This window comes from Solanum tuberosum, unplaced genomic scaffold (assembly GCF_000226075.1).
Source record: "Solanum tuberosum cultivar DM 1-3 516 R44 unplaced genomic scaffold, SolTub_3.0 scf00132, whole genome shotgun sequence".
In the NCBI taxonomy this organism is placed as follows: Eukaryota; Viridiplantae; Streptophyta; class Magnoliopsida; order Solanales; family Solanaceae; genus Solanum; species Solanum tuberosum.
In genome coordinates, this window is record NW_006239055.1 from 648,365 (window position 1) to 665,670 (window position 17,306).

A 17,306-nucleotide genomic window follows, 5' to 3' on the forward strand; every position below is an offset into this window, starting at 1 on the left:
TATGGCGGAATAGAGATAGGACGAGTATCTATAATGATGTCTATACCGAAGTCTATTTCTCTCTCAGGAGGGACTCCAGGAAAATCATCAAGAAAGACTTCTGGACACTCTTTACTACTGAAATTGACTGAATAGGAGGTATCTCAACAATAGAGTCATTAACTCGGACTAAGTGATAGACTCAACCCTTAGAAACTAACTTTCTCGCCTTAAGGTATGAAATGAAACGACCCTTAGGCACTGCTGAACTGCTACTCCACTCTATAAATGGCTCATTAGGAATTTGGAACCTAACAACTCGAGTTCTACAATCAATTGAGGCATAACGTGCATGAAGCTAGTCTATACAAAGAATGACATCACAATCTACCATGTCTTACTCAACTAAATCAGTCATGGTGTTCTTGTGATTGATGGAAATGACACCATCACGATATACTCGCTCAGCTAGAATAGACTCTCCAACAGGTGTAGAAACACAAAAGGGTTCACAAAGTTTCTCAGGAAGAACATTAAAATTATTTGCAACATAAGGAGTCACATAAACTTTCTCCTGGGTCTAGCAAAGCATACACATCAAGAGTAAAAACTTTGATCATACAAGTGACAACATCTGGAGAATTCTCTTGTTCTTGACGACTAGTTATTGCATAAAGGCGGTTTGCTCCTCCGCCAGTACCGAAAGTAGCTCCTCTAGGTGCAGCCCTTTCTGGTGGAGCAACTGATGAAGATTGGGCTCTATTGCCCTGATTTCCATTACATTGCCAATTCTTAGGGTACTCTTTCATGAACTGACCATCTTGTCCACACTTGAAACAACCTGTGGAGCCATCACGACATTTACCTGGGTGGGTTCTACCACACCTAGCACATACAGGAGCCCAATTACCTCTTTGTGCCACACTACCCTATGACTGTGTAGGTCTAGCTCTGAAGTGCTGTGAATTCTGACTATTGTACTCACCTTTGTTTCTGGGTTTAGGTGCACTAGCAGATGATGGAGCAGGTCCCTTTTGCTTTTGTTGGAAAGAAGACCGGTTCACATTATTTCTTTGCTGCCCGGACTCATTCCATGTCTTCGCTTTCTTGTTTCCAAACTCCTCTCTATCCCTTAGCTTCTTTTCATCAACCTACTGCACATAGACTATCAACCATGCTATATCCATGTCTCCAATTAGCATGGATGTCTTGCCCTCTCTTCTTGACAGACAGGACAACCCAATAACAAAAAGACTCATCCTATTTCTCATATCCCCAACTATCTTCGGAGCATATCGGGAAAGTTGGGTGAACTTCAAGTTGTATTCATGAACACTTAGTGAGTCCTTCTTAAGGGTGAGAAACTCTCGTACCTTGGCCTCTCTCAGTTCTCGGGGAAAGAAACGCCCCAAGAAGGCCTCCTCAAAACAAGCCCAACTCACAGGTGGTGCTCCCTCAGCTCTACCCTTCTTCCACTGGTCAAACCAAGTCCAAGCAACAATCTTCAGTTGATATGCAGCTAGTTCTACTCGTGCACTCGTGCAGCATCAGCAACATGCATAACCTCAAATACCTTTTGCAATTCCTCAATAAAATTCTTTGGATCCTCAGTAGTTCTTGAACCAGTGAAACTTGGAGAATTCATCCTCAAGAACTCTCGAATCCTCGAAGTATCAGTCACTTCCTGTCTAGCTCCTCTTTGTTTCCCAACCTGGTTAATCACAGCTTGGTTTAACATTCGAATTGCTTCCCTGAGCTCAGCATTTGTTACTTCTCCTTGGGGTTGCACTTTAGGTGCATTAGGTACCCCTTTCTCCTTCAACGTTCCTCCTAGCAGGACGACCTCAAACAGCTCTTCGTGGAGGCCTGATTAACTGAAAGACATGCACAAGCACAAATTTGAAGAAACTTTTTAGAGATCAAACTCTAACGCACGAAATGAGTGTGAAAGAAGTGACGTAATTTCCAAAGTGTTGCACCCTTCTAATTATAGATGTGGTGCGCTTCACACTGATAACTAGGACTCTACAGACACTTCTTCATAGACTCCCTAGGACTCTTGAACTATGTGCTCTGATACTAAGTTTATCAAGCTCCGAGCCTACACCCTGGGCGGGACTGGCACTCGAGAATCATTTCTGGCCCCAAACAAACCATAGGCCTCGCTAGACTCTCAGCGGAAGACTCTAAGCATTATTACAATGATCAAATGCACTTATAAAACAACTGTCTCAAATTAAACTCAGAATGTTTAAGGATAAAACATTCAACTAGCCATAGATGGCAACTCAATTCTTAACATAAGAAATAACAATGTAAAGATAACTGAACTATTAACTATCTATGAAGCCTCTAAAACAAGGAGGGATGTTGGGACAAGACCCCCGATCATCCTAACAACTAAATTACTAAATCAATGTAAAAGGAGCCCTCTAGAAAGCAAGGAGGCTCACCAACTAACTCTGAGTGCTCAACTGGATCAACGAGGTGCTGGATGTTGTTCATGGTTACCTGTGTCTGCATCATAAAATGATGCAGGCCAAATGGCATAAGTAAATTAAACGTACGAGTATGCAAGGGGAATACTAAATAGAGATAAGCTTGAAAGGAATCTATAAAGAACACTTACCTTGGCTTTACTCAACTCATGAATAACTCAACTCAAATACAAAGTAAAACGAAAATAATGGTGCAGTTATACAAAGCATTTAAAACAGTAGTAGCAACTCAATTTGTTAAGAAATGCAATAACAACTCAGTTTACATGTATAGTAATATAATATTGTGGGAGTTTCTCTAACCGACAGCCACCACTATGAGCCTAAGTGATGATACAACATCTTTCCCACGCTGTCAGAACTATCCTATACTTGCTGTCATATAGAACGCCTTAACTAAGTGGATCTAGTAGTCTATGTGAAAAAAGCACTTAAGGAATCATCTAAATAGTATCATCCTTTTCTACCCATGATGGCTACATGGTTTATGGACACTTGAGTTATTATGAACTCGTGTCCCCATATCGGTGTTCAATACTACTCCCAAAATATACTCACCTCATATATTTTTAAAACAAAACTCTTTCTTTGGTTTGAGATAATTACTCAAAACTTAGCTTAAAAGCTCTCTTGGAAATCGGTGTTTCCTTTCTTGCTCAAATGTGAAAACATTTTAACTTTTGGAAATACTTAGTTCCCAAATAATCTTTGAAGAAATGAACTTTACTCTTACTTTTAACCTTTTGACTTGACTCTTAACTTTTCTTGTATTGAAGTATGGATTCAAGGCTCATGATCTCATGTTAATGATGATTTCATGATGTTCAGACATACCTTAAAGTACAGAAATCGACTTGGAAACATAGGTAGGATGCTAAGGAACTAGTACGGAAAAAAGGGGAAAATTAGGAGAACTGGCATCCCTGGTGCGAGGCGCTAGCCTTGAAATTTCAAAGGATGACTTGGGGCGCGACGCCCCTGAGGTCATATTTCAGGGGATGCTTTGGGGGACGTTGAGAGGTGCGGCGCCCCAACCCCTTCCCCAGATTTTCAACGAAATTCCTCCTTCATTTTTCAACTCTAAACCCTCTAATTTCACTTGGTTCTTTTCCCAAATACTTAGAATCGACTTTATGTTCAAAATACACAAGATTCTACTCGAAAACACACCTAAATTCATGAATCAATCTCAAGAAACTTCAACAACAAGAACCCACAAGATTTCAAACGAATTATCATCAAGAACTCATAAGATTTGCTTTCAAAACAATAGAACTTCGCTGAATTGAATCATGATTGGTGCGTGGGTGAACTAACCCAACGCTATGTGATCTCACATACCTCGTAGGGATTAACCCTTGGCGAAATCAACACGCAATTCTCCAAGAAATCGACGAATCTTGACTTTTCTTCTTCTTTTCTCCTATTTTCTCCTTTCTCCAAGCCCTAGCGTGAATTTCCAATTTTCTAAACTGATCTAATTCTGATTAGATCCCAACTAAACCCCTAAAAACGAAATAAAATAATTGGGTAAGGAAAAGACCAAACTACCCTTCCAAAATCCGGATTAGACTTTTCTTATTTGTACAACCAACTTCAAATAGGCATATCTCACTCATACGAACTCCGTGAATTTCCAATTTTCTAAACTGATCTAATTCTGATTAGATCCCAACTAAACCCCTAAAAACGAAATAAAATAATTGGGTAAGGAAAAGACCAAACTACCCTTCCAAAATCCGGATTAGACTTTTCTTATTTGTACAACCAACTTCAAATAGGCATATCTCACTCATACGAACTCGGAATCGCGCAAACTCGGCTAAGTTGGAAAGATAATTCCAAGATCTTTCCTACGGTATCTGGAAGAACACATAAATCATCCTGATCTAGGAGTTATGGTCGTTTGAAGTTGATCAAAAACTCAAACTTAACTAAACCAATTTTCCAGATTTTTCATTCTTTTCTAAAATTACTCTTTCTAGTTCTTTCAAATAGCGAGATGTTATAAAGTTACTCGTCAAAGGCTCAAATATGTCATCGAACTTTGATAAAAGACTCATTTATGTCATCTGTTAAATGTTTGGTTCATCTATTCCATTTCCGTTTGAGAAAAGGCATATTCATGCCATTATTTGTTAAATGAAATGGCATAGATGAGCCAAACTTTTGACGGATGGCATAGATGAATCTTTTCTTAAAGTTCGATGACATATTTGAACCTTTTTCCTTTTTAAAAAAAATGACTCAATTAATGATGTGGACGAATCATAATCGACCACGTATACCAAATAAATCTCTATTATTTTATATGTGAGGTTCTAAAATTTTATCATAAAAGAAAGGTTTATTGAATTTTTATTTATTTTATATGTGAACTTGCTAAAACTTCTACCATGAAAGAAATACACAATAAATCTAATTTCTCCGTTCCCACCCTGCATAAAAGGTACCTTATTCATTACTTTTCCCAATTTGTATATTCATTACTTTTCTCAACTTGTTCTTATTTGATAAATAAATGGTGGTCTAAATGCAAGTCAATACATATTTCTAAGTAATACAATGATAGAAAGAATGAAATCTGATTGTATTTTATGGTCAAAGTCAAACCCTTTTAAAAAAGGAATAAATATGAATATCTTTGACTCCGCAAAACATTAAGATAATTTTTTTTCACTGTAAATAATTCTTATGTTGAGACCAAAATCACATCTTATCTTAGCATTTCATATCAAAGAGTTTAAACATGCCAAGAAAAAGTATTGGTCGAAAGAGAATTGACATAATGAAAATTCTTAATGAAAGGCTCTTAAAAGTCACTTTGCCAAAGCGTCGCACTAATCTCTTGAAAAAGGCTAATGAACTTTGTACAATGTATGGTGCTGAAACAACCATTGAGAGTTTTACCCCAGATAACAATGCTTATCCATTTGGACACCCCTCTGAAGATCGAGTCGGGGATACTAATGCTAGTCGATTTCAAGGACTCGGCTTGGATGCTCGTGGGGCCATGAATTTAGTTTTCAATGATTCCTAAGTATTTTAATTTTTACAATTGTTGTTTTTGTTTATGTGTTTAAAATTATCTTATATAGACATAATTTCGTGAAAGTTTTATCCTCGTTTCAAGAATTTTAACAATAGTTTTGTATGGATAAACTATCCCTAATAAAATTCACAATATTTATGATTTTAATGTTTTTTTATGTTTACAGTGGAATGGGATGGAAAATATTTATTTAGTCTTATAGATAAATACCTATTCAATTTAAATTGTGTAGCATGGAACGAGGATACATATACATCTAAAATCTATTTAGAACCTAAGGAACAAACAACCTTACTAATCCATTTGATTTTGGAGGTGGCATTAGTAATCCAAATGGAGCAATGGATCCTGGATTAATAGATGATATGGATAAAAATGATTATTTGAATTATCTTTGCACCTTGGGCTATAAAAATGATATGGTTCAAAATGCAACTTTGTATTTTTTCGATATGAAAAATTCGACTATATGTCCTTACCTTCTAGGTTGGATTTGAATCTTCCTTCAATATCGATTCCAAATCTTAAGAATTCGATTATTGTTAGGAGAACTGTTACAAACGTTGGAGATGTCAACTCGATATATAAATTGGTGGTTAAATCTCTAAAATATACCACGATTAAAGTAAATCCAACTGTGTTGAAGTTCAATTCCAACACAAAGAAGATTTCCTTTGAGGTTGAAATAATATCAACTTACCAAAGAAAGAGTAATTTTAATTTTGGAAGTTTGGCATGGAGTGATGGCAAGCATTTTGTTAGAATTTCTATTGCTGTGAGAAAATAAATAGATGTAAATAATTCCATTTTGATGTTTTTTTCTTACTTCAATATTTATTTAATATGTTTTTTTTTTTTTTTTTGAGTTTATGATTCAACATATATTGTTCATGTTGCCTTTTCAAGAAGATTTAATACTTTGGACATCATTCATGCGGATATAAAATTTGGAAATATTTCATATATTTGTAAGGTTCTAATTTTATTTAATATAAAGTGGAGACAGGATAAAGCGTCCATAATAAAGGCGTTTACCGTATGTTCTTGATTCTAACACTCTTCAACCATTTTTAATATAAAACTATTTAAAGACATTGAATATTTCCTCAACTATTAATGCAATTACTGGTTCTAGTAAAGAATAAGAGCCAAAATCACACCTTTTTGTAATAAAAAAAGATCACACACGTATCAGAATATTTTGACCAACTGAACACATAAAATATTTTCCTTCCTAAGAATTTTAAAAAATAATCTTGGAATCATATCTCTAGTAAGACTTGAAAGAAAAACCCATGCATATATGAGGTACACATACAACTAGGGGTGTTCACGGTTTGGATTAAAACCGATCCAAACCGAAAAACCAAATCAAACCGATAAAATAAAACCGATTTTATTTGGGTTTGGTTTGGTTTGGTTTTAGATTTTTGAAAACCGATAGTATTTGGTTTGGTTATGGTTTTATTTGAAAAAAATCGAAGAAATAACCGAACCGAACCGATGAATTATATACATATATTTTATTAATATACATACTTAATATATTGTTTTTATAAACAATTTTAAAGATCTTATACATATTTTCATTAAAATTTCTTTATAATTTACTTATTGAAAGCAAAAATGCCCAAGATGAAATATTTATCTTATTGATTTCATGTATATGAGTGTCTTTTTAAATAAATTGTTTCTTTTATTTTTGTGTATGGGTTAATAACCGAATAACCGAACCAAACCAAACTGAAACCGATAATCACCAAACCGATAAATGTATATTATATTTGGTTTGGTTTGGATTTGATAATTTTAAAACCGATTAAGTTGGTTTGGTTTTGGTTTTGACCAATAACCGATCCAAACCAACCCATGAACACCCCTACATACAACCATATATATTTACTCATAATTAGGAATGGCAGAATGGGTAATTTATATGGATACTCATTCAAATTATCCAACCAATTCATTTAAAATACATAAAAAAATAAGTCAAACTCATATGACCCATGTAAAAGTAGGTAGTTAAATAGATAAAATGGACAAAAGAGACTCATTTATAAAAGAAATAAAAGTGGCATTAATATTTTTCTAAGGTGGTCGGGGGTAGAGATGGGTGGGATAAGGAAAAAAAATTGATTTTCTTTTTAAAAACAATTTTTTTGGGGGGTAAGGGGGAGGGGAGGGGATAGTGGTGGTGGTGTTGGTGGTGGTGTGTGTGGGGGGTGGGGGTCGAAGTAGTAAAAATGAATTTAATTTTTGAGGCGTTGGGGTTGGGTTGGAGTTGGAGTTGGGGTTGGGGTTGGGGTTGGAGTTGGGGTTGGGGTTGGGGTTGGAGTTGGGGTTGGGGTTGGGGTTGGAGTTGGGGTTGGGGTTGGGGTTGGGGTTGGGGATGGGGATGGGGTGGGGGTGATGAATGGGATAAGAGATTTTGCTTCTGAAGCTTTTAAGATGATCCCTATAATAATATGGGTAAATATGGATATCCATATTATTTATTGGGTAACTCATTTTTACCCATTTAAAATATAAGTTGAGTCGAGTATTTTACCTATTTTTATTTAACTCATTTTCGATTGACTCATATTCGACTCGACCCGCTCGTTTGCCACTCCTACTCATAATCAATCCATGATTTATCCATATTTTTCCAAGAACTACCTTGCTTTTTTTTAAAGTAAATAATAATAATGTTGCATATGCATACTTACGGTCGAGAAAAGGTCCATATGAAACACAATACATTACAACAAAAGCGATATTTAATAGTAACAAATATTTTGTTTAGCATTGTTGTAAAATATTTAGCGGCAATTGAGTTGATATTATTGTGTCCAAAGTCTCTAAGGTCTTTAGCGACATTTACATAAACTAATATAAATTATAAATACTCATAATTATTATTGCTACTAAAAATAATATATATAGCGACAAATGGTCCTAGCATGTGCCTCCTTCCTCCCACCCACCCCTAAAAAAAACAAAAAAATAACCCAAGGTTGGGTTATAATAAACAATTATCAGGCAAAATGACTCCTCCAGTATTTCCTCTAATATTCTTGCAAATAGATTGAGCTTTTTTGTTGTTCAAATAAGTAAGTTTTATGTCTTGTAATTTGATTCCACTACATGGATTGCTTGAACTGCATTCAAAATTCATTGCTACTTGTGTTGTTGATGTTCCAAATATATTTTGGTATGTCACTTGATTGATCTTTATGCCAGATGCCTGTCAATTCATGAGCAATTCATCAATACCAAGTAGAATCATCACTTAACTTATTTTATTGTTTAACTATAATATTTAATTATTTATCGTTGATTTCTATTTTTTAGATGTCAGGATAGAATAGAAGGTTAGTAGGTCCTACAAAATAAGCTTGCTGGTAGTTTGATGTACCATACGTGTTTCTCCTTTCATACCAGTAGTAATAACATTATTCTCATAGTTTCTTATCCTAGGATTTATGTTTGATTGTTATTTTTATGCTCTGATTATCATATTATTTGTCTATTGTACCGGTCTTTATTTATTGAATATTATGTAACGTTTTTCCTATTGTTTGTTACGTCCTATATTTTTAACACTATTTTGATATGCATTATTTAAGTTGAGGGTCTTTTGAAAAAATTTGTACCTTGACTAGATAAAAATAATTTATATGTATAGTACTCTATATTGTTCTCGAATTCAATATGTGAGATTATAATGGATATATTGTTATAGTTAGATTATTTTTTTTAAAAATATAGGAGTTACCTGGCTAGGACAACCTTGGTTGTTGGGGCAATAGTTTTGATCAATGATTATTGGATTGTCAACATTCTTCATTATTATGTTTTGATAATTAATATTTGTGACAAAACCAGTGCTAGCCCTTGCCCAAGACTTTATCCTTAATCCATTATCAGATCCAGTAAACACTGAATTAATTAATGTCACATTTTGCACACCATCTTCATTATAATCTCTAGCTAGACTTCCAATGCTGCAATACAAATCATACACAATAATATTAGGAATTTATTCAAAATCACTATTTTTCATAGTAAATAATATTCAGTGATTATTCTCATATACAGATATTTTGATTTGATTAGTGAGGAAAAAATAGTAATGTTATTATATGAAAATATTAGGAAATTTTTTATTATTTCAGTGATAATTTGTTTCTCACCATACATTTTTTCAATAAACTGGTTCGGTAAGAAATGTATGAAAAAAATCATGCTCTATGACACAATCTTTTTCACTTATTTATGGTGGGAATAACCATTATTTCTAATAGTCTGTGGACTTTCATGGATCGAAAGGTAAACTAAGGACAAATATAAAACAATTTATATATATAGAAAGGTATATCTAAACTATTTCCTCATTATAAAAAAATAAAAAATTGTAACTCTAAATTCCATATGTGTCACATAAATTGAAACAAAAAGAATAATATATATTAGACTCGTACCGATACGGACCCAATTTATGTGACACGTTTCGTTTTTCGAGAGTCAAACACTTTAAATTTGATCATGAATTTGCTCATGAGATCTTCAATTTTTTTTAAATGAAATTTATATATTTATAAACTACATAAAAAGTACTATAAGTCACAATAATTGACAATTCAAAATATTTAAAAGATATATGAAAAATTTATTGTCAAAGATAGACTTGTTTGAATCTTAAAATTCGAAATGTGTCAGATAAAATTGTGACAGAAGAATTTACCTAACACCATGTCCAGGGCCACATTGAATCTTGTCCATCCAAAGATTTCTTGTGGCAGGACCAATAGATATACAATCATCTCCAGTTTGAATACTTGTGCCACTAATAGTAACACCAATTGAAGATTGTACATGAATTCCATCAGTATTTGGACTAAAATCAGGTGCTATTATTCTTACATTTTTAACCATAACATTCTTGCAGCTATTAATCACCAAGTGCATTAACTGGCTGTTGAGTGAGGTTAAGCCACTAATCACAACATCATTTGCCCAATTGAAGGTTATAGACTGCATACAAAATCAGATATTAAAATACTATTCAATAAGAAATTAGTTAACAAGTTATTGCATACGTCTCAAAATAAGTGTCATTTCAGTAATAAACATAATGTATAGTTTACTAAACTACAAAATAATATTAAACGTTATTAAAACGATGAAGTATAAAGGACATAAAACAAGCTTCTAATGTATGTTAATAAAAAAAATTGCAGCATCACATGTTCAAATCACAAATGTGACATTTAGTAATTTTTTTGAATCCCTACATTAGAATTTTTTGATTCTACTGTTATTTTTTCATCCTTAATTAAAAGTCTGAATTTCAAGCTTTGAAAATGAAAACCTTCCAATAAGAGTAATTTAAGCGAATTCAAATTTGTCAGACTAGTAGATTCAAATGTGGAATAAAAATAAAACGCTATAAATTGAGTACATACCCTAGCTCCAACAGGACAATTCTTCCCTAACTTCCTACAATCCCAAAATCCAGCTCCATTTCCATCAAGAGTTCCTCCGATGACCGAAATCCGGTTAACCTTAATAAACAAAATCCAGTAGCCAGAGTTGCCAAGTGCATTATAATCGGATGGAGCCACAAGGGTTCCATCAATTTGTACAGTAATTTTATTTTTGCATGGCCCTCTAAAAGTAACCGACTTAATCATGTATTTTCCACGTGGAACATAAATGGTAGCCGCGTTTAGTGAGCTACACGCGGCTACCCAAGCTTTCAAAAAAGGTTGAGTTGCATCACTTTTGCCATCTGATTTTGCTCCAAAATTTAACACACTGAATGTTACTGAAGATGCATTTGAATTCAAGAAAATGAATCGAAATGAAAAGAAGACACAACACCAAAAAGTTACTAAAACCTTAGACATTTTATTGTTGTTGTTGTTGTTTTTTTTCTCTATGTTAGAGGATAGGGGAAAGGGGGTATTTAAAGTGTTTTTTAAGTAGTGGGACTGATTTTGTTTTGGATTATATTAAGGGCTCATATAGTAGGAGGGATAAGGAATAACTGATCTCGAAATTACTTTCAGAATGAGTATATTCTATGTTTTGGTTAGGATAACTTATTCTGAAACTAGTTATCTCGAGGTTATAATGTTATTATTATCTCACATCTAGGATGAAATAATAATTTTGGGATAACTTATTCTCCAACCAAACGAGTCGTAACTGTTTTGATTAGTTAATAATTTTAGAAATAATTGGACAATGATTAGAATCACAAAAGCTAACTAACCAATAAAAGGTCAGAGCTTACTTTAATTTCATGTTGTGATATGTACGGCAACCATGTGATAAGAGCATGTTTGCCTGTAGCATCTAACCATGTGCATGTACAAATGTATTTAGTCGTAGATTTTGAAGTTGAAACTTAAAAAATCGAGTTTTTGAATAAAATTGTATTTGACAAGATCGAATTTTCATAATTTGATCAAACTGATATTTGAAGATAAATCTTCAAAATCTAATTTAATGAACTATGATTAGAAACTAGCATAAATAGTCTTGTTTTTTTTTAATTTCTCACTCGATTTTGGGTACTTACAATGTCAACTAGTTTGAATTTGCATCACGTAAAAGATTTATTAAAAAGAAAGTGTTTCCTATTAAAATTTAACTCATCTTTAATGCTTAAACACGAGATTTCTAATTAAGTGGAGAAGAATCATATTCTAATGATAATTAATATAGTCAAGTAGTCATTTTAAAGTGGCATATTTATTTAGGAAAAAAAAGGAAAATTGCATGTGCCAAGTCAAAATAATTAAAGAACGGCTATTCAACGTCATATTTATGTAGAGCATAAATTGGAACTAAGGAATATGGAAGAGGAAATAAATTGATCAATGATTGTCTCATCATTGGTTCATTAATCCAAGTTATTTTTTATTTGATTTTTTTAGTACTGCTTGATAAGTTAAAAAATCCTAAATTAATATTCATCATTTTATCACAAAATGTAGAATTTTATGTAAGCAGTGGTGTCACTTTCAAGTTAAACTTTTATTAAAGTAAAAAAATATATAAAGTGATTTTGATCCCATGAATAGACCTACAAACACACTCTTAGTTAATTATCATCATTAAAAAAATCTTAAATATCTCATCAACTTTGAGAAAAGGTTCATCTATGTTATTCGTTAAAAATTTGACTCATCTATTATTTTTGTATAAAAAAAGATTCATTTATGTCAATATTTATTAACTTTGAGTGTCGCGTGGGCCTTCATTCTTGAAAGGGCTAAAAGTAGCGCCTTCGCTTTGTTTGTAATGAAAAGGAAAGATAAGATCTTTGGTTATCTTTTCCAGGGGAGGACTTTCTTGATCGCCTCATTCGGGTTAAGATGTGGCTAAAGTCTCTCCAAGGATATATTGTGTACTTTATGCTCGAGGGATGAAATGACATAGATGAGCCAAACTTTTAACGGATAGTATACATGTGTCTTTTCTCAAAGTTTGATTTGACATATTTGAGCCTTTTTCCTTTTTAAAAAATGATTTAATTAATTTCGTGGCTGAATCATAATTGACCACGTTAAAAAATGATTTTGCATAATCAAAACTATTTTCAATTAACAAATAATGGTATGAATGAGCTTTTTTTCTCAAACGAAAATGGCATAGATGAGCCAAACTTTTAACGAATCATATAGATAAACCTTAACTTTTTTCAAAATTCGATGACATATTAAGTCTTTTCCCTAAAATACTAAAAAAAAAATCAAAAAAAAAACGTTTTATATATGAATATTCTCCAAACAACTTAGAACTTTACCAACTTATAAAGGCAGATCTTAAACTTTAAGATGTAGCAAAGCCTCATCAACAAATTAGTCAGTTAAGTGCATGAATGTGACTGTAATTAAGTAAAACAAATTCATGTCATATTGTTTGATTTGACATGAAATTTAATTAAGAAAAAAAAAATTGAAACTTCTGATATAAAATAAATCAAAGATGTTTACATGAGTATAAATCTCATTAACGATAAAATGACCATTTTAAAGTTATATTGTTACAAAATATAGGATATGTCATTTTTTTTTTAAATTGACTGAAAAAAAAGTGTTATTTAAATTAAAACAGAGTATTAGTTTCTATTTTGTCAACGTTAATATTAGGCTTTAGTTGACAAATGAAAAAAAAAATAGACACATGGGATCAATGAGTGATGGAGTTTTTTCAGGCGAAATAATCGCCTTTCACATTCTTTCATATTACTAAAAAAAACTAAACAATTGGCTATATAGATAAGGAGTTGAGATTTCTCAAGCAAATTTTGGATCAACAAAAGTCAGGATTTTTAATAAAGGATATTAAAATACAAAGTAAAATAATATATATATATATATATATATTTATATATTATTGTTATGGATAAAACACACAATCTCAAATTATTAGTAACTTAATAAAAAAAAAAATTGTTTGAGATAATATTTTAAAAGTCAAGTAATTGTGTGAGAAATCAACTCGCACATCTATTATGTGTAAAGGAATAATATTCCTTGTATATATATACTTTAAAATTTTATTTCAAATTTGTTGATATGCTTGTAATCATACCCGCCCAACCCGACACAATTCATTTAGATTTGAATTGGGTTATGACCCGTTATCTAACTTGTTTTGATCCAGTCCAGTTTGGCCCAAAATCTTGATCTATTTATTGTCCTAATCCATTTTGATCCGTGATAATTTTAAGTATAGAATGTAATCACAGAAGATTTTTTTGTCCAATTCACAATAGGAGGAGTTGGATGATTGGGCACGTGGAAAAGTTCTTGACGTTTAAATTTTAACAGATATTACGTAGTGGATTAAAATCGTACTAATATTTAAAATATGAATGGATTATTAAAATTGTGATGTCACTTCTACTATTCCATTGGTGATTCCTACTTCACCTCCACAGGATGATACTATTTCAGCAGTGCCTCCTAATATCTCCCCACCACACATTAATGTTGTTCCTCCTTGTGTTGTACCTATTACTGATCCTGTTGTGCTCCCTGTACCATCTGGTGATGTGATAATGGATTCTAGGAGATCCACTAGGGCATCTAGACCTCCTATTTGGCAAAAGGACTATGTAGTACCTAAAGCTCATAATTGTATGTATCCAATTGGTAATGCTTTATGTTATTCTGGACTTACCAATCCTTCATAGCACACACATCCTTAGAAAACTGAACCTACATCTTATGGTGAAGCTACTAAAGATGATAGGTGGGTTGAGGCTATGAAAGCTGAAATTACAGCTTTGGAGGACAATAAAACATGGAAAGTTGTCACACTTCCACCTAATAAAAAGGCTATAGGTTGTAGATGGGTATACAAGATCAAGTATAAGGCCAATGGAAACGTTGAAAGGTTCAAGGCAAGGCTAGTTGCCAAGGGATATAGTCAAACAGAAGCCATCGACTACCAAGAGACTTTTTTCCCAGTTGTTAAGATGGTAACTGTGAGATCAATTCTTTCTATTGCAGCATCTAAAAATTGGGACATTCATCAAATGGATGTTTATAATGCTTTTCTCCAAGGAGATTTGCATGAAGAAGTGTATATGACTCTTCCACAGGATTATGCATGTTCAGATAAGGCAGGGAAGACATGCAAATTGCTAAAGTCTTTATATGGACTCAAACAGGCTTCGAGGCAGTGGAACATCAAGTTGACTACTACTCTCATTGAGTCCGGTTTCTCTCAGAGTCACTTAGACTATTCTCTCTTTACAAGGAAGGTTGATTGCTACATTGTAGTGGTTCTTGTATATGTAGATGATTTACTCATCACTGGCAGTCATGGTGGCCTTATTCAAGAGACCAAGGATTGCTTGCAGCGTGCTTTCAAGATCAAAGATCTTGGTCCCCTCAAATAGTTTTTGGATATTGAATTAGCGAGAAACAAAGATGGTATTCTCATGCATCAATGCAAATATGCTTTGGAACTGATTTCAGATGCTGGTTTATCATGATGTAAGCCTGTCTTAGCTCCTCTTGAATTGAACCATAAACTCACATCTGTTGAGTTTGATGTCCATGTTGGTTCCTCTGAAGATTCTTTGTTACCTGATCCTACCAGTTATCAAAGACTTATTGGTCGACTGTTATACATTACTATGACCAGACCAGATATTTCATATGTTGTCCAGAACCTGAGTCAGTATATGCACTCTCCCAAGTTGTCCCATATGGAAGCTGCTCTTAGGGTGGTGAGGTACTTAAAGTCAGCCCCTGGATTTGGTATTTTGTTATCTTTCCAGGCAGGGTCTACGATTCAGGCCTTTTGTAATGCAGACTGGAGGGCTTGCCCAAACTCCAGAAGGTCCATTACTGGGTATCTGATCAAGTTTTGTGATTCTCCTATTTCATGGAAATAAAAAAAACAGTTCACGGTCTCTAGGAGCTCGGCTGAGGCAGAGTACAGGAGTCTAGCCTCCATTGTTGTTGAACTAGTCTGGTTAGTTGGTTTATTCAAAGAACTTGGGGTCACTGTTTCATTGCCTATTCCTCTTCATTGTGACAGCAAGTCGGCCATCCAGATCGCTACGAATCCTGTTTTTCATGAGTGCAACAAGCACATTGATATAGATTGTCATTTCATTCCATGATGAGTAGCAGTTTTATAGGGTCGCCAAACATCCATGTGTACTAATTGAAAATTTTCAGAAGACTTGCTATGACTTATTGGAAAAGGAAGTCTACATTGTCTTGCTCGTGGACAGACATCACAATTGTTCAAAGTAGCAGAACTATGAAAAGGTAAAGCATAAACTCTCTTGAGAACTGGAATGGGAACATGCCCCATTCTTTGATGCCAAAGGTCCTCAGACGCCATGTTTTTTTGCTGATGAGCAACCCTTCCTCTGAGAATCCTCCTTTTGTTTCATGTTGATCACATATAAACCTTCCAGCTCCCTACCAATCTCCTTAACCTTCCCAGTACAGAGATCCTGGAGAAGGAAAAAATTTGGATAGAAAGAAGCACAACAGTTAAGTTCTTTTGTCAATTTTGACACTGACAAAAGATTAAACTTAAAAGCTGACACACAATAAATGTTGGATATAGTATCACCTCCAGATAACTGGCTACTTCCAACATGTGTTATCTTAGTAGATTCTCATGTTGGCAATTGAACTCTCCCTGCACTTTCTATTAATGTATCACTTTTCAACAAATTCTTATCTCCAATCATATGGTTAGTTGCACCAGTATCTACAATATTCCATTCATGATCATCTTGCTTATTAACAGGTTCAAAAAAACAATTACCTGCCATATGTGCACTTCCTTCATTGACAGATGTATAATTCAGCATGGCTAACACCTTTAAGATGACAATGATCACACTCCTTCAACTTGTAACAAATGGCTCTACTATGCCCCTTCATATTACAATGATCACAATACAAATTTTGTTTCATGTTCTGATGCTTGTTAGCAAGTAATGTTGTAGGATCAACTCTGTCAAGCGAGTTAATTGGTCCTACTACAAGTTGTATCTTCTTGAACTAACATGGCATAAATTTAATTTATACTAGGCAATGGCTTCATCATTAAGATTTGGTTACGAACATGACTATCATTTAGACCCATTAAGACCTGAAACAGTCGTTGTTTTTTCAAAATGTGCAATAAAATCCCTCACAATCACAAGGACGGGGGACTAGAGTATTGTACTCATCCCATAAGTCTTTCAGCTTAGAAAAATACACCGAAATAGTAGAAATCCCCTGTGTCAATATGGC

The 17,306-nt window shown here is 33.6% G+C and overlaps 1 protein-coding gene across 1 annotated transcript in view; it reads right to left on the reverse strand.

Moving 5' to 3' along the window:
- Positions 1 to 11,423, reverse strand: part of LOC102596904 (polygalacturonase-like) — a 20,401-nt gene extending 8,978 nt beyond the window's left edge. Inside the window, exons 1-5 of the mRNA XM_006351033.1 lie at positions 10,980 to 11,423; positions 10,259 to 10,548; positions 9,290 to 9,518; positions 8,545 to 8,758; positions 1,635 to 1,845 (exon numbers count right to left, since the gene is read on the reverse strand). Coding sequence (XP_006351095.1) covers positions 1,635 to 1,845; positions 8,545 to 8,758; positions 9,290 to 9,518; positions 10,259 to 10,548; positions 10,980 to 11,423 — 1,388 coding nt within the window. The remainder of the gene's footprint in view (positions 1 to 1,634; positions 1,846 to 8,544; positions 8,759 to 9,289; positions 9,519 to 10,258; positions 10,549 to 10,979) is intronic.
- Between the last annotated feature and the right edge of the window lie 5,883 nt (positions 11,424 to 17,306).